The sequence below is a fragment of the Scyliorhinus canicula genome, chromosome 20, assembly GCF_902713615.1.
Source record: "Scyliorhinus canicula chromosome 20, sScyCan1.1, whole genome shotgun sequence".
Lineage (NCBI taxonomy): Eukaryota > Metazoa > Chordata > Chondrichthyes > Carcharhiniformes > Scyliorhinidae > Scyliorhinus > Scyliorhinus canicula.
Genome location: NC_052165.1, coordinates 49,266,829 through 49,288,609, shown reverse-complemented (window position 1 = coordinate 49,288,609; position 21,781 = coordinate 49,266,829). Strand labels below are relative to the sequence as shown.

The 21,781-nt window shown below is 48.0% G+C and overlaps 1 protein-coding gene across 5 annotated transcripts in view; it reads left to right on the top strand.

The window, feature by feature from the left end:
• The first annotated feature begins 6,968 nt into the window (after positions 1-6,968).
• The window catches only part of LOC119955041 (hemagglutinin/amebocyte aggregation factor-like), a 37,245-nt gene continuing 22,432 nt past the window's right edge, over positions 6,969-21,781 (top strand). For 2 of the 5 annotated variants that reach the window (XM_038780865.1, XM_038780863.1), the window contains exons 1-3: positions 6,969-7,066; positions 8,187-8,216; positions 13,255-13,284. In XM_038780865.1, coding sequence (XP_038636793.1) covers positions 7,009-7,066; positions 8,187-8,216; positions 13,255-13,284 — 118 coding nt within the window. In that variant the 5' untranslated portion in view covers positions 6,969-7,008. Of the gene's footprint in view, positions 7,067-8,186; positions 8,217-13,254; positions 13,285-21,745; positions 21,761-21,781 lie in introns of those variants that run through there. The other 3 variants (XM_038780864.1, XM_038780867.1, XM_038780868.1) reach the window with 3 other exon arrangements.

Here is a 21,781-nt window from a genome sequence, read left to right as displayed (position 1 = left end):
GATTACCGACCAACCCTTCGTATGACTCTTGGGCTTTTATATTAATTTACTTATTTCTTTGGTTATTTAAAAAAAACATTCTAGTAAATAAAAGGGAAAAGAGAATCAGATATTAATAAGAATTAACAGGGGTTACCTTAATCTCCCCAGAATGCATTCTGTCATACCTGGACGTTACAGGACACCTACTAATAGCAGTGTATCCAATCATCCAAATTCACCCGATGGAAGAAGGGATTCTAGACTTGAGAATCAAGAACGTTGATGCATTATTTCTTCATTGTTTTTTCAATTTGTTGTTAGGGGTGACACTGTAAAACCCCGATTCGGGGTACTTGCTCGTTGAGATGGTTTGGTAACGATTGTGTGATCCGGTTTGCTGATGCTCACTGGATCAAGAGGAGGGAATGTGGTCATTTTAAAATCGTACTGCAGTCAAACCTCAGGAAATGTTTTGTTCGCAGCCGAGATCAAGCCAGACCTTCCATCATCGAGAGTATCTACTGTTGCCTTATATGGAAACAGGTCATGTGCAGCCCACACCACCAGAGATGGGACACTTGGGGTTGGCTCATGTGGCCTGTCAAACAGTCACCAACCGGACCATTGACTGCTGGGATCCCTCTCCTGGGACCTCATTGGCCGGAAGCCAGAGAAGTTTCTGGAAAAGCAAGTGGAGGTGGGGGGGATAAAAATAGGCATCTTAGAGACACCAGAGGCAGAAAGAGCAGAGCAAGCGGAAGAAGCAGGCAGAAGAAGCAAAAGAGCAAGCGGAAGAAGGAAGCAGAGCAAGCAAAAGAGGCAGAAGGAGCAGAACACAAGCAAAGACTCGAAGCAAAGACTCGGTGTGTGAGGTGACCCTGACCAGACCAGAAGGAAGAAACAGCCAGCGCGAATCCTTTGTAAAGAGGAACCAGAGGGACTCCGGGATCAAATCTACAACTTACCAGACCACCTTTGCTGGTAGTATATTCAAATCTTGGGTGTTTCTTGTATGTATAGTACGTAATTTACAGGTTAATTATATTTAATTCATACTTTGTCCTACTCCTAAATAATGACGTGGTTAAATTTTAATTTTTTTTAAATTTAGAGTACCCAATTCATTTTTTCCAATTAAGGGGCAATTTAGCGTGGCCAATCCACCTAACCTGCACACCTTTGGGTTGGGGGGAACCCAGGTTGAATGTGCAAACTCCACACAGACAGTGACCCTTGGACAGGACTGAACCTGGGGCCTCGGCGCCGTGAGGCCGCAGTGCTAACCGAGGGTAAACTTTCATTAAGGAGCTGGTTGAAGTACCTGAATTGGACGATACAAAAAGCACAAAGGGACTTGGTAGTCCTTGTTCACGATTCTTTTAAGTTTAAAGTGCAGGTTCAATCGACAGTTAGGAAGGCAAATGCAATGTTAGCATTCATGTTGAGAGGGCGAGAATATAAGTCTAGGGATGTACTTCTGAGGCTATACAAGGCTCTGGTCAGACCCCATTTGGAGTATTGTGAGCAGTTTTTGGGCCCCATATCTAAGGAAGGATGTGCTGGCCTTGGAAAGGATCCAGAGGAGGTTCACAAGAATAATTCCTGGAATGAAGAGCTTGTCGTATGCGGGACAGTTGAGGACTCTGGGTCTGTACTCGGAGTTTAGAAGGATGAGGGGGGATCCTATTGAAACTTACAGGATACTGTGAGGCCTGGATAGAGTGGGCGTGGAGAGGATGTTTCCACTTTGTAGGAAAAACTAGAAGCAGAGGACACAATCTCAGACTAAAGGGACAAACCTTTATAACTGAGATGAGGAGGAATTTCTTCAGACAGAGGGTGGTAAATCTGTGGAACTCTTTGCCGCAGAAGGCTGTGGAGGCTAAATCACTAAGTGACTTTAAGACGGAGATAGATAGGTTCTTGATTAATGAGGGTATCAGGGGTTATGGGGGAAATGGGGATGAGAAAAATATGAGCCATGATTGAATGAGCAGCAGCCTAATTCTGCTCCTCTATCTTCTGGTCTTATGGTCATATAGGTCTGGAAAATCCCACCCAATGTCATTTCACACTTGCACCCTATAAAAACTCAGTATTCACACACTGAGTATACCTAAATTATTTATACCTAAGCACATGTCTACAGGGTCCAAATTCAATTCTTGAATATGTATAATATTCACTGGGTAAATGTGGCTATTCATTCACATCTATTACTGTGGAATTTGAGTGCCTCAGTGTCTGACTGTGTACGTGTAGAATTCACAGTGGTTAAAAAGATTCAATTCACTCCAAACAAATGGTGTAAAATTGTGTTTATCTGTATTGGCTCCAATGAAGCTGCTCAAGTTCAAAAATACTGCACAATTGATATAACTTTATTATTGAAGTAAAGATACAGCAAAGTTTTGGATGATTGATGAACTTACTCATGGAACAAGTGGGTACAAGGCCATTTATAATCATGAGGACCTGATGCATCTGGTAAATGATTATATAATCTTTATTACTGCGTAAGAGTCTCTTCAAACATTATGCAACAGCTTCAAATAATGGGAATAACATTAAAGTTGTTTTACAAATCTCTGTGAAAAACATGACTTACAGTTTTCTCAAGTTAGAGAACTGTTTTGATAGTGTTTGTATGATGTAGGATCAGCCCTTCTGTCTGCAGTGTTCCTTGGCTTGGCTCCATTCACCAAGTTTCCGTTTGCCTTGCCTTTCTAAGTGAATAATGCATATCCTAATTTCTGGTACTTTTTCCAAAAGATCGCTTTCTCTCATTTTCTTTCAGGTTCACTTGTGGCGCAGAACAGGTCTGAGAAAAGCAGGAAAGCCTTGGGTTTGGCCCCTGTTCATAGATCCCTCAGTGCAGAAGGAGGCCATTTGGCACTGATCCTCTGAAAGAGCACTCTACCTAGACCACTCCCCCACCCTATCCCCGTAACCCTGTAACACCACCTAACTTGCAACCCCAAATTTGGACACTAAGGGCAATTTAGCATGGCCAATCCACCTAACCTACATATCTTTGGACTGTGGGAGATGACCGGTGCACCCAGAGGAAACCCAGCAGAAATGGGGAGAAATCTAAATGCTGTAATCACAATGTTTACAAACATCAATTACACCAAAGAGAGTTAAGTGCTGTCAAGTTCCAGCTCAGCACTCCAAAATCATTTCAGGTGAAGCGGCATGAAATACCCTTAAATCTCTTTGATGTAGTTGATGTTCGTGAACATTTAGCACAAGTTACTCATCCATGAAGAAGATGAAAGAAGCAAGGCTCATCGCTGGTTTGTGGAAGCTGTCAATCACAGTCCACTATGAGAAATGAATGAATGACATGTAGCAAATGGATCTGAGGGATTTAAACACAGGTCACAGCTGTTCTTTTCCCAGGAAAGGGCACATGGTTCTTCCAGGTAAGTGTTACAACTGCAATTTCTGTCACTATCCCTCTGGGGTTTCCCTAGTTAAGTGGTCCCTGGGGGGTCCCTTTAGTTAGGGATCCCTGTGGGGGAGGGGGGGGGTCCCTTTACTTATGGGGCCCTGTGGGGGGCCTCCCTATTTAACAGTTTCTATGAGGTGTCCTTTTACTTCAGTGGTCTTTGTGGGCTGTCACCCTATTTAGGGGGTTCCTGTGGGGTCCCTTTAGTTAGGGGACCATTGTGGAGGGGGTCCCTTTAGCTAGGGAGTCTGTCTGGAGGTTCCTTTTGTTAGGGGGCCTCTTGGCAGTTCCTTTAAGTTAGGGGGTCCATATGGGGGCTTTTCCTAGTTATGGGGTCCACATAGAAGGGTTGGGTTTGGTCAGCCCCACACTTAGGGGAAGGGGTGGGCACCCAGAAAATCCTGGGGTTGGGGGCTGCTTTGTGGTGGGGAGGGTGGGGCTGATTTGCAGGGTGGGGGATGGGGGGCTGATTTGTGATGCATTGGAGGGGGAGGGTGAAGAATACATGCATCCCGCCTCTACCACCCTCCCAGGCAGTTCATTCCAAACTGTCACCACCCTCTGGGTAAAAAAGCTTTTCCTCAAATCCCCCCAAACCACCCATACCCGCCCCCTGCTCACCCTGAAGTCATGTCACCTCGTAACCGACCTTTCAACTAAAGGGAACAGCTGTTTTTTATCTGCCCCTCCTAATCTTGTACACCTCAATCAGGTCGCCTCCTCAGTCTTCTCTGCTCCAGCGAAAATAACCCAAGCCTATCCAAACTCTCTTCATAACTAAAATGTTCCATCCCAGGTAACATTCTGGTGAAACACCTCTGCACCCATCCAAGTGCATTCACATCCTTTCTATAATGTGGTGATCAGAACTGCACACAGTACTACAGTTGTGGCCTCACCAATGTTCTATATAACTCCAACATGACTTCCTTGCTTTTGTAATCTATACCACAATTGATAAAGGCAAGTGTACCATATGCCTTTTTCACCATCCTATTAACCTGCCGTTCTGCCTTCAGAGATCTATTTATAAACACGCCAAGGCCCCTTTGTTCCTCAGGACCTCCCAGTGTGGTGCCATTCATTGAATATTTCCTTGTCAAATTGCTCCTTCCAAAGTATATCACCTCACACTTCTCAGTTAAATTCCATTTGCCACTTTTCTGCCCATTTGACCATCCCGTCTATATCTTCCTGTAACCCAAGACTCTCAGCCTCACTGTTAACCACCCTGCCGATCTTTGTGTCATCTGCAAACTTACTGATCCTACCCCCTACCTAGTCATCTAAGTCATTTATAAAAGTCACGAATAATAGGGGACCCAGGACAGATCCCTGTGGTATATCATTGGGCACAGGCTTCCAGTCACTAAAGCTGCCGTTTGTCATTCATCACCCTCTGTTTCCTGAAGCTCAGCCAGTTTTGAACCTTATCAAGTTCCCCTGCATCAGAGGCAGCATGGTGGCGCAGTGGGTTAGCCCTGATGCCTCACGGCGCCTCACGGTCCCAGGTTCAAAAATGGCTCTGGTCACTGTCCGTGTGGAGTTTGCACATTCTCCCCGTGTCTGCGTGGGTTTCGCCCCCACAATCCAAAGATGTGCAGGCTAGGTGGATTGGCCACGCTAAATTGCCCCTTAATTGGAAAAAATTAATTGGGTACTCTAAATTTTTTTTTTAAAGTTCCCCTGCATCCCACGTGCATTTGCCTTCTTTATAAGTCTCCCATGTGGGACCTTGTCAAATGCTTTGCTGAAATCCATGTAAACTACATCAACTGCACTGCCCTCATCTACACACTTAGTCACGTGCTCAAAAAAATTCAATCAAATTTGAATGATCAAACCTTGCCTCTCCAAGTGGAGACAGATTCTCTCCTTAAGAATTTTCTCCATGAGTTTCCCCACCACTGACGGACTCGCTGGCCTGTAGTTCCCTGGCTTATCCCTACAGTCTTTTTTAAATAGTGGGACCACATTTTAGGTTCTCCAGTCCTCTGGCACCTCTCATGTAGCCAGAGAAAAATTACAAATTTTGATCAGAATCCCTGCAATCTCCTCCAACAGCAACCTGGGACACAATTCGGCTAGACCTGGAGATTTCTCCACTTTTAAGCCTACCAACACCTCCAATACCTTGTCCCTCCCTATGAAAACTTGCTTAATAACATCACAGTCTCTCTCCCCGAGTTCCATATCTGCCTCCTCATTCTATTGGGTGAAGACAGATGTGTAATATTCATTTACCACCCTACCTATGTCGTCTCGCTCCACCCACAGATTTCCTCTTGGTCTCTAAGGGACGTTTTCTCTAGTTATCCTCTACCCATTGATATACTTAGAGAATTTCTTGGGATCTCCTCTACTTTTACCAGCTAGCGATTTCTCATATCCCCTCTTTGCTCTCCTAATTGCTTTCTTAAGCTCCATCCTGCACTTTCTGTACTCCACTAATGCCAATGCTCCCCTTGTACTTCTTGCAAGCCTCTCTCTTCCTTCTCAGTGTATCCTGAATATCTCTGGTCATCCATGGTTCTTTGGGCTTGTTACTCCTTCCTATTACCACAGAGGGAACATGTTGGGCCTGACCCTCCCCATTTCCTCTTTGAACACCCCCCACTGCTCTTCCGTAGATCTCCCTACGAGTAACTTGCTCTAATCTACCTTGGCCAGATCCTGCCTTATTTTACTAAATTCTGCTCTCCCACAATCTAAGATCTTCTTCTGCAATTTGTCGATTTCTTTGTCTGCAACAAACTTAAATTACACCATGTTGTGGTCGCTATCACTAAAATGTTCCCCCACCATCATATCAACCACCTGTCCGGCTTCATTCCCCAGAATTAGATCCAGCACTGCACCATCCCTTGTTGGACCCTCCTCACGTTTTCAATTTTGTGCAATTCTCTGCCCGGTCACGATTCGCGTTGTAGGGATCACAAAGCAGAAATTTCAGCCCAATATTTCAATTCACAGACAGTGGGGATTTACCTGTGGAAGTAAACATTTGCACTGGGTGAGAGAAAATGTATATGGACCAAGCGTGAACTGTAACAGGACATTATAGAGGAAAAGATAGTGTGTAACTTCGGTCTAATGTAGGCATGCTTGCTGCTGAGATTGGCAGTTATAAAGTTGAAAGTGAGACATTTGCCAACGTTGGCATCTTCCATCGCAATGATAATAAAATTGACTTGAACTCCCAGGGAAAATAACGCAAACTATCCAAGGGAGGGAGAATTAATGCCTGTTGCTGGGATGTACGGTTGGTGAAATTAGTGATTGTGGACAGTTTGCCTGTTACTGGCTGGACCAGACTTGGGCATGAATTCATGTTCCCTCAGAAAAGCACCTGCTGTTCTATCTTTCCCCAGAGATATTTTTAAACAAGTCTGCTTATGTTGATTTTCTCACCAGCACCTGTAGTTAATGGAATTGAGAAACTCAGATTCACATAGCTGATTAGTGTGTTTATTTAGGCAGCTGATCGGGATATTTCTTTGGCTATAAAAGCTGGGGACAGGAGCTCCTTGTCCTCTGTTCTGCTTCCAGAGTCAGTCCTTTGATCAGAAACAATGAGGACACTTGGTCTTCTTCTTATTATCATTGCTGGAATCCATGGAGGGCCTCCAGGTAAATGGAAAACCTGTTTCACTAACCTCAGCGTAACATTTTCATAACCTGATCAAACAATCTGTGGCTCCTTTCAATGAAATTACTACTTTAGTGGCAATAAATGTCTGTACAGGTTTGTAAAGACTTGTTTGTAATTGTTGGTTTGTGGGTGAGCAGCTCATGGGAACTGGATTGAGACTCCCCGAGCTAACCTTACAGATAACGTTTGAAGTCAATTGAGACAAGAGAGTTTTCTCAGTTATGGATGGGTCATAACCCGGGTCCCACAAGTTCTCCGTTGTAAATCACTCCAGCCAAGGTGTAAGTGTCTCTTCCAAATGTTGTTGCCTGAGCTGTACAGTTATTTACCGTATTTAGCACTGTTGCTTCACAGCTCCAGGGTCCCAGGTTTGATTCCTGGCTTGGGTCACTGTCTGTGTGGAGTCTGCAGTTCTCCCTGTGTTTGTGTGGGTTTCCTCCGGGTGCTCCGGTTTCCTCCCACAAGTGCCGAAAGACGTGCTGTTAGGTAATTTGGACATTCTGAATTCTCCCTGTGTACCCGAAAGAGGTGCCGGAATGTGGCGACTCGGGTTTTTTTTTTACAGTAACCTCATTGCAGTGTTAATACTTGTGACTATAAAGATTATTAAAAACATTTATTTCAGCCATTTGACTTGACAAATGACCTTCTTGTCATTAAATTACAAAAAAAGGATGTAAATCAAATGTTTGCTTTATGCGAAAAGGACCCAATAGTCTGAGATTTCATCCCTTTAATATTAATTGAAGAGGATAACAGTGAGGTTACGCAGACTGAGAGGGATGTGAGTGCTTCTAGCAGGAGCGTGTTTCAGTGAAACGTCAACTCACTGTTGAAGATTGCAAGTTGCCACTTGTACAGCAAACACACTGTATTGTGGTGACAGCTGCCCCAGTACTGAGGACAGACAATAAAATGTTGGTATATAAAATAACCCCAGCATCATTCCGTTTGCAGCTATCAGTTTGCCAGGCTTGAGACAAAACCTTATGAGGCAAGATTTGTAAGTTTTCAATCTCTGATACTTGTGAAAGGATTAAGTGATTTGCAACTGATTCCACCTCACTAACATTTACTCAATAATTTTATCTCTTGTAGCAAGAACACCCAATAAGATCCGAGATCCTGGTAAGTCCCATAAATCTTAATGTTCAAATTAGATTATGAATATTGTCCCTTAGTGGATAAACACAGCACCCTGGCTTCTATCCGCTGTGACAGAGCATTATCCTTCACACAGATGATGATTCTTTACATGCCTAAGTCACGATTGTGGGTTAAGTGGAGAATCTCAACACTCCCCTGGGGGAGCCACGGGATCGTGATCAGGCGAAGAAACTCTGGGAGTGTTTTATAGCCTTTCTCTGTAGTGATTTGCATATCTGTATGAATACAAGGGGGTAATGTATAGACAAAACAGCTAAGTAATCACGAGATAGCAGCATCTGTGTTTGTGTGGGTTTCCTCCCAAAAGCCTAAAGACGTGCTGTTAGGTAATTTGGACATTCTGAATTCTCCCTGTGTACCCAAGCAGGTGCCGGAATGTGGCAACTCGGGTTTTTGTACAGTAACTTCATTGCAGTGTTAATGTAAGCCTACTTGTGACTATAAATATTATTTAAAGCATTTATTTCAGCCATTTGACTTGACAAATTTACATGCTGCTTGATGTGGGAGCTGGCAGATCCCATTGCGAGCTGCAGCGACCACATCTGCAGTAAGTGTTGGCTGCTCGAAGAACTCCGGCTCAGAGTTGATGAGCTGGAGTCTGAGCTTCACACACTGATGCACATCCGGGAGGGGGAGGCTTACCTGGATACTTTGTTTCAGGAGGCAGTCACACCTGTCAGAGTAAATAGTTTAAATCCTGCCAGTGGCCAGGGACAGCAGGGTGTGACTGCAAGTCAGGCAGGTAAAGGGAACCAGCAGTCAGGAACTCAGGAGCCTCAGACCTTGACCCTGTCCAACAGGTATGAGGCACTTGCTCCCTATGTGGATGGCGAACAGGGCTGCAGGAAGGATGAGTCAGCTGACCAAGGCACCATGGTTCAGCAGGCCATTCAAGGGGAGGAAGTAAATAGGCAAGTTGTAGTTGTAGGGGATTCTATTATCAGAGGGATAGATAGTATCCTTTGTGAGCAGGATAGAGGGTCCCGCATGGTATGTTGCCTGCCCGGTGCTAGGGTGCGGGACATCTCTGACCGGCTTGAAAGCATATTGGAGAGGGAGGGGGAGGATCCAGTTGTTGTGATCCATGTCGGTACCAACAACATAGGCAAGTCTAGGAAAGAGGACCTGTTTAGAGATTATAAAGAGCTAGGATTCAAATTAAAAAACAGGTCCTCAAGGGTCATAATCTCCGGATTACTGCCCGAGCCACGTGCAAATTGGCATAGGGAGGCAAGAATAAGGGAAGTTAACACATGGCTGAAAGAGTGGTGTGGGAAAGAGGGGTTCCTTTTCATGGGACACTGGCATCAGTTTTGGGACAGGGGGGACCTATACCGTTGGGATGGTCTCCACCTGAACCGAGCTGGGACCAGTGTTCTGGCGAAAAGAGTAAATAGGGTGGTCAATAGGACTTTAAACTAGAGATTGGGGGGGACGGGAAAGTCAGGGAACCAAGAGGTGAAGGAATCAGTGGGAAGCGTAGCTGCTTAGGATTACAAAAAATCACGAAAAGACAGAGCTCAGGAGAGGTTACGATAGTCCCCATCTCACAAAATATGACACAGTGTATGGAAAGGCTCAGTAAACCAAGGTCCACCACACTAAGAAAACAAAAAGGGACAGTCAATAGGGAATTAAAGGTGTTATATTTAAATGCCCGCAGTGTACGGAACAAGGTAGATGAGCTTGAGGCCCAGATTGTGACTGGCAGGTATGATGTGGTAGGCATCACAGAGACGTGGTTGCAGGGGGTTCAGGACTGGCAGTTAAACATCCAGGGATTTACAACCTATCGAAAAGACAGAGAGGTGGGTAGAGGGGGCGGGGTTGCCTTGTTAATTAGAAATGAAATTAAATCAATAGCACTAACGACATAGGGTCAGACGATGTGGAGTCTGTGTGGGTAGAGTTGAGGAACCACAAAGGCAAAAAAACCATAATGGGAGTTATGTACAGGCCTCCTGACAGTGGTCAGGACCAGGGGCACAAAATGCACCACGAAATAGAAAGGGCATGTCAGAAAGGCAAGGTCACAGTGATCATGGGGGACTTCAATATGCAGGTGGACTGGGTAAATAATGTTGCCAGTGGACCCAAAGAAAGGGAATTCATTGAATGTTTACAGGATGGCTTTTTGGAACAGCTTGTGATGGAGCCCACGAGGGAACAGGCTATTCTGGACTTAGTGTTATGTAATGAGCCAGAATTGATAAAAGATCTTAAAGTAAGGGAACACTTAGGAAGCAGTGATCATAATATGGTAGAATTCAGTCTGCAATTTGAAAGAAGGAAGGTAGAATCAGATGTAAAGGTTTTACAGTTAAATAAAGGTAATTACAGGCTCATGAGGGAGGAACTGACGAAAATCGACTGGAAGCAGAGCCTAGTGGGAAAGACAGTAGAACAGCAATGGCAGGAGTTTCTGTGAGTTATTGAGGACACAGTGCAGAGGTTCATCCCAAAGAAAAGAAAGGTTATCAGAGGGAGGATTAGGCAGCCATGGCTGACAAAGGAAGTCAGGGAATGCATCAAGGCAAAAGAGAGAGCCTATAATGTGGCAAAGAGTAGTGGGAAGTCAGAAGATTGGGAAGGCTACAAAAACAAACAGAGGATAACAAAGAGAGAAATAAGGAAGGAGAGGATCAAATATGAAGGTAGGCTAGCCAGTAACATTAGGAATGATAGTAAAAGTTTCTTTAAATACATTAAAAACAAACGGGAGGCAAAAGTAGACATTGGGCCACTCCAAAATGATGCTGGTAATCTAGTGATGGGAGACAAGGAAATAGCTGAGGAACTTAATAAGTACTTTGCGTCAGTCTTCACAGTAGAAGACATGAGTAATATCCCAACAATTCAGGAAAGTCAGGGGGCAGATTTGAATATGGTTGTCATCACAAAGGAGAAAGTGCTAGAGAAACTAAAAGGTCTGAAAATTGATAAATCTCTGGGCCCAGATGGGCTACATCCTAGAGTTCTAAAGGAGATAGCTGAAGAAATAGTGGAGGCGTTAGTTATGATCTTTCAAAAGTCACTGGAATCAGGGAAAGTCCCAGAGGATTGGAAAATCGCTGTTGTAACCCCCCTGTTCAAGAAGGGAACAAGAAAAAAGATGGAAAATTATAGGCCAATTAGCCTAACCTCGGTTGTTGGCAAAATTCTAGAATCCATCTTTAAGGATGAGATTTCTAAATTCTTGGAAGTGCAGGGTCGGATTAGGACAAGTCAGCATGGATTTAGCAAGGGGAGATCGTGCCTGACAAACCTGTTAGAGTTCTTTGAAGAGATAACAAATAGGTTAGACCAAGGAGAGCCAATGGATGTTATCTATCTTGACTTCCAAAAGGCCTTTGACAAGGTGCCTCACGGGAGACTGCTGAGTAAAATAAGGGCCCATGGTATTCGAGGCAAGGTACTAACATGGATTGACGATTGGCTGTCAGACAGAAGGCAGAGAGTTGGGATAAAAGGTTCTTTTTCGGTATGGCAACCGGTGACAAGTGGTGTCCCGCAGGGTTCAGTGTTGGGGCCACAGCTGTTCTCTTTATATATTAACGATCTAGATGACGGGACTGGGGGCATTCTGGCCAAGTTTGCCGATGATACAAAGATAGGTGGAGGGGCAGGTAGTATTGAGGTGGGGAGGCTGCAGAAAGATTTAGACAGTTTAGGAGAATGGTCCAAGAAGTGGCTGATGAAATTCAACGTGGGCAAGTGCGAGGTCTTGCACTTTGGAAAAAAGAATAGAGGCATGGACTATTTTCTAAACGGTGACAAAATTCATAATACTAAAGTGCAAAGGGACTTGGGAGTCCTAGTCCAGGATTCTCTAAAGGTAAACTTGCAGGTTGAGTCCGTAATTAAGAAAGCAAATGTAATGTTGTCATTTATCTCAAGAGGCTTGGAATATAAAAGCAGGGATGTACTTCTGAGGCTTTATAAAGCACTAGTTAGGCCCCATTTAGAATACTGTGAGCAATTTTGGGCCCCACACCTCAGGAAGGACATACTGGCACTGGAGCGGGTCCAGCGGAGATTCACACGGATGATCCCAGGAATGGTAGGCCTAACATACGATGAACGTCTGAGGATCGTGGGATTATATTCATTGGAGTTTAGGAGGTTGAGGGGAGATCTAATAGAAACTTACAAGATAATGAATGGCTTGGATAGGATGGACGTTGGGAAGTTGTTTCCATTAGCAGGGGAGACTAGGACGCGGGGGCACAGCCTTAGAATAAAAGGGAGTCACTTTAGAACAGAGATGAGGAGAAATGTCTTCAGCCAGAGAGTGGTAGGTCTGTGGAATTCATTGCCACAGAGGGCGGTGGAGGCCGGGACGTTGGGTGTCTTTAAGACAGAAATTGATAAATTCTTGATTTCTCGAGGAATTAAGGGCTATGGGGAGAGAGCGGGTAAATGGAGTTGAAATCAACCATGATTGAATGGTGGAGTGGACTCGATGGGCCGAATGGCCTTACTTCCGCTCCTATGTCTTATGGTCTTTATGGTCCTATGTGCAGTTTTTGTGAAATCTGGGTAAACCTTCTTGTCCAAATTACAAAAATAAGAATGTAAATCAAATGCTTGCTTTGTGCGAAAAGGACCCAATAGTCTGAGATTTCATCCCTTTAATATTAATTGAAGAGGATAACAGTGAGGTTACGCAGACTGGGAGGGATGTGAGTGCTTCTAGCAGGAGCGTGTTTCAGTAAAACGTCAACTCACTGTTGAAGATTGCAAGTTGCCACTTGTACAGCAAACACACTGTATTGTGGTGACAGCTGCCCCAGTACTGAGGACAGACAATAAAATGTTGGTATATAAAATAACCCCAGCAGCATTCCGTTTGCAGCTATCAGTTTGCCAGGCTTGAGACAAAACCTTATGAGGCAAGATTTGTAAGTTTTCAATCTCTGATACTTGTGAAAGGATTAAGTGATTTGCAACTGATTCCACCTCACTAATATTTACTCAATAATTTTATCTCTTGTAGCAAGAACACCCAATGAGATCCGAGGTCCTGGTAAGTCCCATAAATCTTAATGTTCAAATTAGATTATGAATATTGTCCCTTAGTGGATAAACACAGCACCCTGGCTTCTATCCGCTGTGACAGAGCATTATCCTTCACACAGATGATGATTCTTTACATGCCTAAGTCACGATTGTGGGTTAATTGGGGAATCTCAACACTCCCCTGGAACAGCCACGGGATCGTGATCAGGCGAAGAAACTCTGGGAGTGTTTTTGTAGCCTTTCTCTGTAGTGATCTGCATATCTATATGTATACAAGGGGTTAATATACAGACATAACAGCGAAATAATCACTAGATGGGAGCACTAGAGATGGGTATAAAAGACAGACTCGAGCTGAGTTCCCTCCTCTTCGTGTGTGTAGTGACTGGACCAGAGGTAGAGAGAGATAGCTGAGAGTGCAGGTGTTGTTAATCATAGTTTATTCTTATTCAATCTTGTTTATTTAATATCTAGTATAAGTATCGGAGAGAGAACAAACTCACAGTTTGTTTGTTAATGTTGCTCAATAAATTATTTGCTTTAATTGGAAGACAACAAATGTTAATCAGCATCGAGTTTAGGATCATCTTGGTAAGAAGCAAATGAGTAACGTTTATTGCACAAAGTAATATAACATGCTACCAAGAGTGGTAATATAATATAACATGGTACCAGCATTGATAATATATAACATTCTCTAAATCAGAACTACTGAGTCTGTGTTGTCCCCTCAAATTACCGTGGCTGTGACCCCCGATCTTACTGATCACCTCCCTCAGCACCAAAACACACGGCTGCTTTATGCCGGAGACAGTGGAGGAAGTTTGGAGTTATTTTTCAGAGTTATCAATAAAGATTTTTATTCTGATTAAATGTTTCAAATATGCAAATATTAACGTACATCAAAATGTCCAAGATGGTAAAGTTTTATTTAAATTGGAAACATAGGCAGTGGGATTCTCCGTTCCAGAGACTAAGTGTTGACGTCGGTGCAGGATTCATGAAGTTCCACGGCAGCAAAGCTGGCGCTGCACCTGGACCGATTCAGCTGCTGTTAAGGGGCTAGCACCGGAACCACGTGGAACACAATCTATTCCAATGAGAAATGATGTGGGATTTTGCCTGTTTTGTGATTGACACTCAGACAAACTGTAGCCGCACATACACACCGCACTCCCCACACACCACCCCAGCCAACAAGATGGCAGCGAGGAGAGCAGCACCCTGTTACCCGCATCCCACACACCCATAACCCCACCCCCTCAACCCAGAGGGCAGCAGAACCCCAACCCTGCACCACATGCCAGCACCCATACAGGCCTTTATGGTCAGGTGCCCTGGCCACTGAGCCCACCAGCTACCCACCCCCAGGGCTGCATGCGTCGGTCGGACTGTCTAACACTGCCGTTTTCTGGCCCCACCCCACCTCATCCCGATAGAAGACTGCTCATAACTGCCAGGAATGGGAGAAAACTGGAGGGGGCTGCCGGACCTGCGGCCCCTCCCCGCGTCAGAGCAGACAGCCTTGGATGCAGTTGGCAGCTGGGAGGAAAGGGAGGTCGACGGGGTGGAGTTTGCCGGCTGGTAAGGAAGTGAACCCGGTTCCCTGTGACACATGTATCAATCCGCCCCCCAGCCCCCCTCCCCCCCAGCACCACGACCACACCACTCTCGCCCTCACTCCTCATTCTCACCCCCCCCCACCCCACCAGCAGTCTAATCATGCGTCTTGTGTCTTGCAGGACCTGCTGCTGATGGGGCAGATCCAACCGGTGTCCCCCGTTCCCAGTCAGTGCGGCAGCCAAGACCCCCCACCACTCAGGCGCCAAGCAGTGAAAAGACCAGCTCAGATATCAGACCTTGGCACGAGACTCGGGACACCCCAGACCTCGAGTCCGAAGTTGACACAAATTTCCCATCACAGCCGCCTCCAACACATTCCACCATCACAGAGACACTCGCCTGAGTTGGCCACTTTAGTGAAAAGGCTCCTGGGACACTATCTGGGGCTCACCACACAGCTGCTCCGAAACAGCAGGTGGCGGTAGGAAGACCCGAGGGGGCAGATGGTCAGAGAGCAGGCTGACCCCAGGGACTAACTGCCATCCAGACGGGTTTCGGGTTTCTGTAACGGAGAGTCCCAACAATGCGTACCACCCAGGCCAATACCGCACAAGTGGTGTCCGTGGTGGAGGCTTTGGGGGCCAGGGTTCTGGATATTGATCAGCATATCCAGGGCCTGGGCATTCTGTACAGGAGCTGGCCGAGGCCCAGGACAGGGTTGCTGTTTCACAGGCTCTGTGCCAGAGCCACCTTGAAATTGCAGCGGAGCTTCTGAGTGCAGCCCAATCAGAGCGGGACATGGCTGGGAACGTCGGCGGCATTGCCCAGGCGTGGGCCAATGAGGTGCAGACACAGAGGGAGGTGGCCCAGTCCCAGAAGGAGATGGTGCAGTCACTGGCTGATGAGGCACAGATCCAGAAGGTGGTGGCATAGTCAATGGGTAATGTGGCTCAGACCCAGACAGAAATCATCCACCCTCTGTGCTCAATGGCCGCGCGCAGCAGACCCTGGTCGAGACAACAGCGGGCCTCCAGGACTGGCAGCGTCAGGTGGCGGGGGGACTCGGGGATGAGACTCGGGACAGCTCCACTCACCCCCCGTCCCATGGCGTAGCCTGGGCACCCTGAGGGAGGAGGCAGTGATGGGGCCCATGCCGGTGACCCCTGCAAGGGGGGTTGGGGAGGGTGGGTGTGGGGGTGCCGGAACACCGCAGAACCTCGGACTCCCCCCTCCTCTCCATGGCACATCTGGTGGGCAGCTGACAGAACAGAGCGGCACCATGCTTCCTGGGACACCTGAGCAGCAGCCAGGCCCGTCCTGGAAGACGGCCACCAACATGAACCCAGGGACTCGATGGCACCGTGTGATAGAGTGGCCAGCTCGCATGCAGGGATCAACAAGGTGAACGGTGAAAACTGTGACTGTGGACAGGAGACAGAGGTTGTCAGACGTGTGGACCACCAGAGCTCATCGCAGAGCTTGTCAGCATCGTCCATCCCATGGACCAGACCCGCTGTTACTGCCAACCCAGGGCCCACACCTTGTAGTGCGGAGGTATGTATCATGGAGGGGGTTGTAGGTGGGGCTGGCTTGGATTGGGCAAGGAGAGATGTCGTTCCTGTGTCCCTGGCCAGTTCTCTCTCCCCCCCCCCCCCCCCCAGTGACCTCCCACCGTCGCTCTCCACTGCATCCTCCTCGTCGGATGAAGCCGATCATTCATCCTCCTGCTCCAGCACATCGCCCCTCTGCTGCGCCATGTTGTGGAGGATGCAGCAGGCCACCACAATGCGGATAACCCTCTCAATATGGTGCTGGAAGACCCCTCCAGAGCGGTCCAGGCACCTGAACCGCATCTTCAGGAGGACAAAGCACTGCTCGGTCACACCCCTGGTTGCAGTATGGGTATCATTGTAGAGGGTCGATGCATTGGTCTGTGGCCAATGTTAGGGTTCCATGTGGGGGCTTTTCCTAGTTATGTGGTCACCACGGGGTTTGGGTCGGGTCATCACCATACTTGGAGGAAGGAGGCACCCAGAAAATCCAGCGGTGATGTGGTGAGTGTGGGGCTGATTAGCAGTGCGTGGGGCGGGTGGCTGGCCCTGGGACCTCACTATCAGGCTGCCAGCACAAAATGGCAGACCGAGAGTGGGATTCCCAAGCGAAGGATACCGAATACCAGCTGGAACTGTTTTTACGTAATCCACTTACCAAACACATACTGCAGCCATGAAGAATGTTCACAGAAGTCCTACCCTCCTGGGTTCGGGAGTCCGAGATGGACCCACAATACCATTGCATTGAGGAGAGGAGGGATACCCTCTTCCCAGGATGGGCTGCAGACTCAGGACCGCCCTCTGAATGGCATCTGGGAGGTGGTGTTGGAGGCAGTCAGCGCTGCCAGCCTCACCGGGAGGAGTCAGTTAGTGTTCGTGATCCCTACAATGTGAATCGTGATATTGAGGCGAATCGCCCAAATTGTGGGGGCCACTAGTGATGCCTCTGCTCTGAGAGGGCAGCTAACCAGGGAGGGCTCCATAGGCCATGGTGCTGGTGTCCTCTGCTTGTGGTCAGCTCTGCTGATCCCTTGCTTCCTCTGCAGTGGGACAACACTTCTGAGGAGAGCAACACCTGGTGGGCCCCTGATTGAGCTTGGCCATGGCCATCACCTTGATGAACCAGCTTGTGTACAAGGGTGTCCAGAGGGGCTGCCTTGGTCGGCTGCCGTATGACCAGAGGCCTTCTGAGCATTCAAAGGACACAGGCAGCCCTCAGGAGAGCACTGTAGCCATGACGGTCTGAGCCAGGTCTCCCTGATCCTGAGCGAGACATCCTGAGTCATAGAGCGTAGAACATACAGTGCAGAAGGAGGCCATTCAGCCCATCGAGTCTGCACCGACCCACCTAAGCCCTCACTTCCACCCTATCCCCGTACCCCAATAATCCCTCCTAACCTTTTTGGACATTAAGGGCAATTTAGCCTGGCCAATCCACCTAACCTGCACGACTTTGGACTGTGGGAGGAAACTGGAGCACCCGGAGGAAACCCACACAGACACAGGGAGAACGTGCAGACTCCGCACAGACAGTGACCCAGCAGGGAATCGAACCTGGGACCCTGGCGCTGTGAAGCCACAGTGCTATCCTCTTGTGTACCGTGCTGCCCACAGACTCGGCACCGACATTCCCCGCTTCTGCCCCCGTCCCGGGCAGCCTCCCCCCACCCCCAGCAAGCCTGACAATTTCCAATGGTTTTTCACAGTTTTATTCGCCTCCCGCTCTCTCTCTGCAGCCACGGAGACAAGGCCTCGCTTGTAAATACATACACTAATTCGTGCCCGCGAGACCTCGGCCTTAGAGGGGGCGGAGCTCTGCAGAGGGGTGGAGCATCATGGAGTGGTGGAGCATCGCGGAGTGGTGGAGCATGGGTGGAACATCACGGAGGGGTGGAGCATGGGTGGAACATCACGGAGGGGTGGAACATCACAGACGGGTGGAACATCACGGAGGGGTGGAACATCGCGGAGGGGTGGAGCATGGGTGGAACATCACGGAGGGGTGGAACATCACGGAGGGGTGGGGCATCGCGGAGGGGTGGAGCATGGGTGGAACATCACGGAGGGGTGGAGCATGGGTGGAACATCACGGAGGGGTGGAACATCGCGGAGGGGTGGAACATCGCGGAGGGGTGGAGCATGGGTGGAACATCACGGAGGGGTGGAACATCACGGAGGGGTGGGGCATCGCGGAGGGGTGGAGCATGGGTGGAACATCACGGAGGGGTGGGGCATCGCGGAGGGGTGGAGCATGGGTGGAACATCACGGAGGGGTGGAACATCACGGAGGGGTGGAACATCGCGGAGGGGTGGAGCATGGGTGGAACATCACGGAGGGGTGGAACATCACGGAGGGGTGGGGCATCGCGGAGGGGTGGGGCATCGCGGAGGGGTGGGGCATCGCGGAGGGGTGGAGCATCGCGGAGGGCTGGAACACAGCGGAGGGGTGGAGTATCGCGGAGGGGTGGAGCATCATGGAGGGCTGAGGCTTGCGGCTTTGTGGCGGGTTGGGGCATCGCTGAGGAGTGGGTCATCGCGGAGGGGTGGAGCGTGGCGGAGGGGTGGAGCGTGGCGGAGGTGTGGAGCGTGGCGGAGGGGTGGAGCGTGGCGGAGGGGTGGAGCGTGGCGGAGGGGCGGAGCGTGGCGGAGGGGCGGAGCGTGGCGGAGGGGCGGAGCGTGGCGGAGGGGCGGAGCGTGGCGGAGGGGCGGAGCGTGGCGGAGCGTGGCGGAGCGGCGGAGCGTGGCGGAGCGTGGCGGAGGGGCGGAGCGTGGCGGAGGGGCGGAGCGTGGCGGAGGGGCGGAGCATGGCGGAGGGGCGGAGCGTGGCGGAGGGGCGGAGCGTGGCGGAGGGGCGGAGCGTGGCGGAGGGGCGGAGTGTGGCGGAGGGGTGGAGCGTGGCGGAGGGGCGGAGCGTGGCGGAGGGGCGGAGCATGGCGGAGGGGTGGAGCGTGGCGGAGGGGTGGAGCATGGCGTGTCCAAGCTACTAATGATATAGAAATCCAGGCCAATGACGGTTTTGCATGGATCTGCCAGCGCGAGGTGCAAACAACAATATCACTGCCAGCGAGGGATGGGAGCATGGCATCGGAATCGGCGCCGGGCGCAAACTCTGAGTTTTCAATTTGGGGCAATTTGCCACATGATGACGATTCACGTTGTAGGGATTACGAAATGGGAAGTTCAGCCCAATATTTCAATTCACAGACAGTGTGGATTTACCTGTGGAAGTAAACATTTGCACTGGGTGTGCGAAAATGTATATGGACCAAGCGTGAACTGTAACAGGACATTATAGAGGAAAAGATAGTGTGTAACTTCGGTCTAATGTAGGCATGCTTGCTGCTGAGATTGGCAGTTAAAAAGTTGAAAGTGAGACATTTGCCAACGTTGGCATCTTCCATCGCAATGATCATAAAATTGACTTGAACTCCCAGGGAAAATAACGCAAACTATCCATGGGAGGGAGAATTAATGCCTGTTGCTGGGATGTACGGTTGGTGAAATGAGTGATTGTGGACAATTTACCTGTTACTGGCTGGATCAGACTTGGGTATGAATTCATGTTCCCTCAGCAAAGTACCTGCTGTTCTATCTTTCCCCAGAGATATTTTTAAACAATTCTGCTTATGTTGATTTTCTCACCAGTGTTTTGTAATGCTCTTGACGTAGCATAAGCTGCTTCCTTGACGTGCACTCTGACAAAGGAAGGTTCAGACTTGGAGATAGCTTTAACACATTTATTAAACTGTTAAGGATTCTCCTACTTGGATTTGACTCTCCTGTTAATCCTGCTATAGCTACTCAGACTGACGAACCAGTCTGCTACAATCCACGTGGTGGGTGTGATGTGTTTCAAATCAACCCTGTGTACTCACTAAGTGTCTCCACTGGAAAGAGACTAAGCATGTGTGCTGTGACCTTTTATATGGGTTGGTGTAATGCTTTCCTGTGGTAGTGTCCCCTCTGTGTGTATCGTGATTGCCCATTGGTCGTGTCCTATCTTACTGGCCTATTGATTGAATGTCTGTGTGTCATGTCTGTGGTGCTCCCTCTAGTGTCTGTCTAGTCTACGTGTACTTACATTAACCCCTTGTGCATTTACAGTGATGCATATCACCACAACCAGCACCTGTAGTTAATGGAATTGAGAACCCCATATTCACATAGCCGATTAGTGTGTTTATTTAGGCAGCTGATCGGGATATTTCTTTGGCTATAAAAGCTGGGGACAGGAGCTCCTTGTCCTCTGTTCTGCTTCCAGAGTCAGTCCTTTGATCAGAAACAATGAGGACACTTGGTCTTCTTCTTATTATCATTGCTGGAATCCATGGAGGGCCTCCAGGTAAATGGAAAACCTGTTTCACTAACCTCAGCGTAACATTTTCATAACCTGATCAAAAAATCTGTGGCTCCTTTCAATGAAATTACTACTTTAGTGGCAATAAATTTCTGTACAGGTTTGTAAAGACTTGTTTGTAATTGTTGGTTTGTAGGGGAGCAGCTCATAGTAACTGGATTGAGACTCCCCGAGCTAACCTTACAGACAACGTTTGAAGTCAATTGAGACAAGAGAGTTTTCTCAGTTATGGATGGTTCTCTGGTGTAAATCACTCGGGCCAAGGTGGAAGTGTCTCTTCCATATGTTGCTGCCTGTGCTCCACAGTTATTTACTGTATTTAGCACTGTTGCTTCACAGCTCCAGGATCCCAGGTTTGATTCCTGGCTTGGGTCACTGTCTGTGTGGAGTCTGCAGTTCTCCGTGTTTGTGTGGGTTTCCTCCGGGTGCTCCGGTTTCCTCCCACAAGTGCCGAAAGACGTGCTGTTAGGTAATTTGGACATTCTGAATTCTCCCTGTGTACCCGAAAGAGGTGCCGAAATGTGGCGACTTGGGTTTTTTTTACAGTAACCTCATTGCAGTGTTAATACTTGTGACTATAAAGATTATTAAAAACATTTATTTCAGCCATTTGACTTGACAAATTTACAGCAGCAGTTTCTGCGGAATCCGGGTAGACCTTGTCATCAAATTACAAAAAAAAACGATGTAAATCAAATGCTTGTTTTGTGTGAAAAGGACCCAATAGTCTGAGATTTCATCCCTTTAATATTAATTGAAGAGGATAACAGTGAGGTTACGCAGACTGAGAGGGATGTGAGTGCTTCTAGCAGGAGCGTGTTTCAGTAAAACGTCAACTCACTGTTGAAGATTGCAAGTTGCCACTTGTACAGCAAACACACTGTATTGTGGTGACAGCTGCCCCAGTACTGAGGACAGACAATAAAATGTTGATATATAAAATAACCCCAGCAGCATTCTGCAGCTATCAGTTTGCCAGGCTTGAGACAAAACCTTATGAGGCAAGATTTGTAAGTTTTCAATCTCTGATA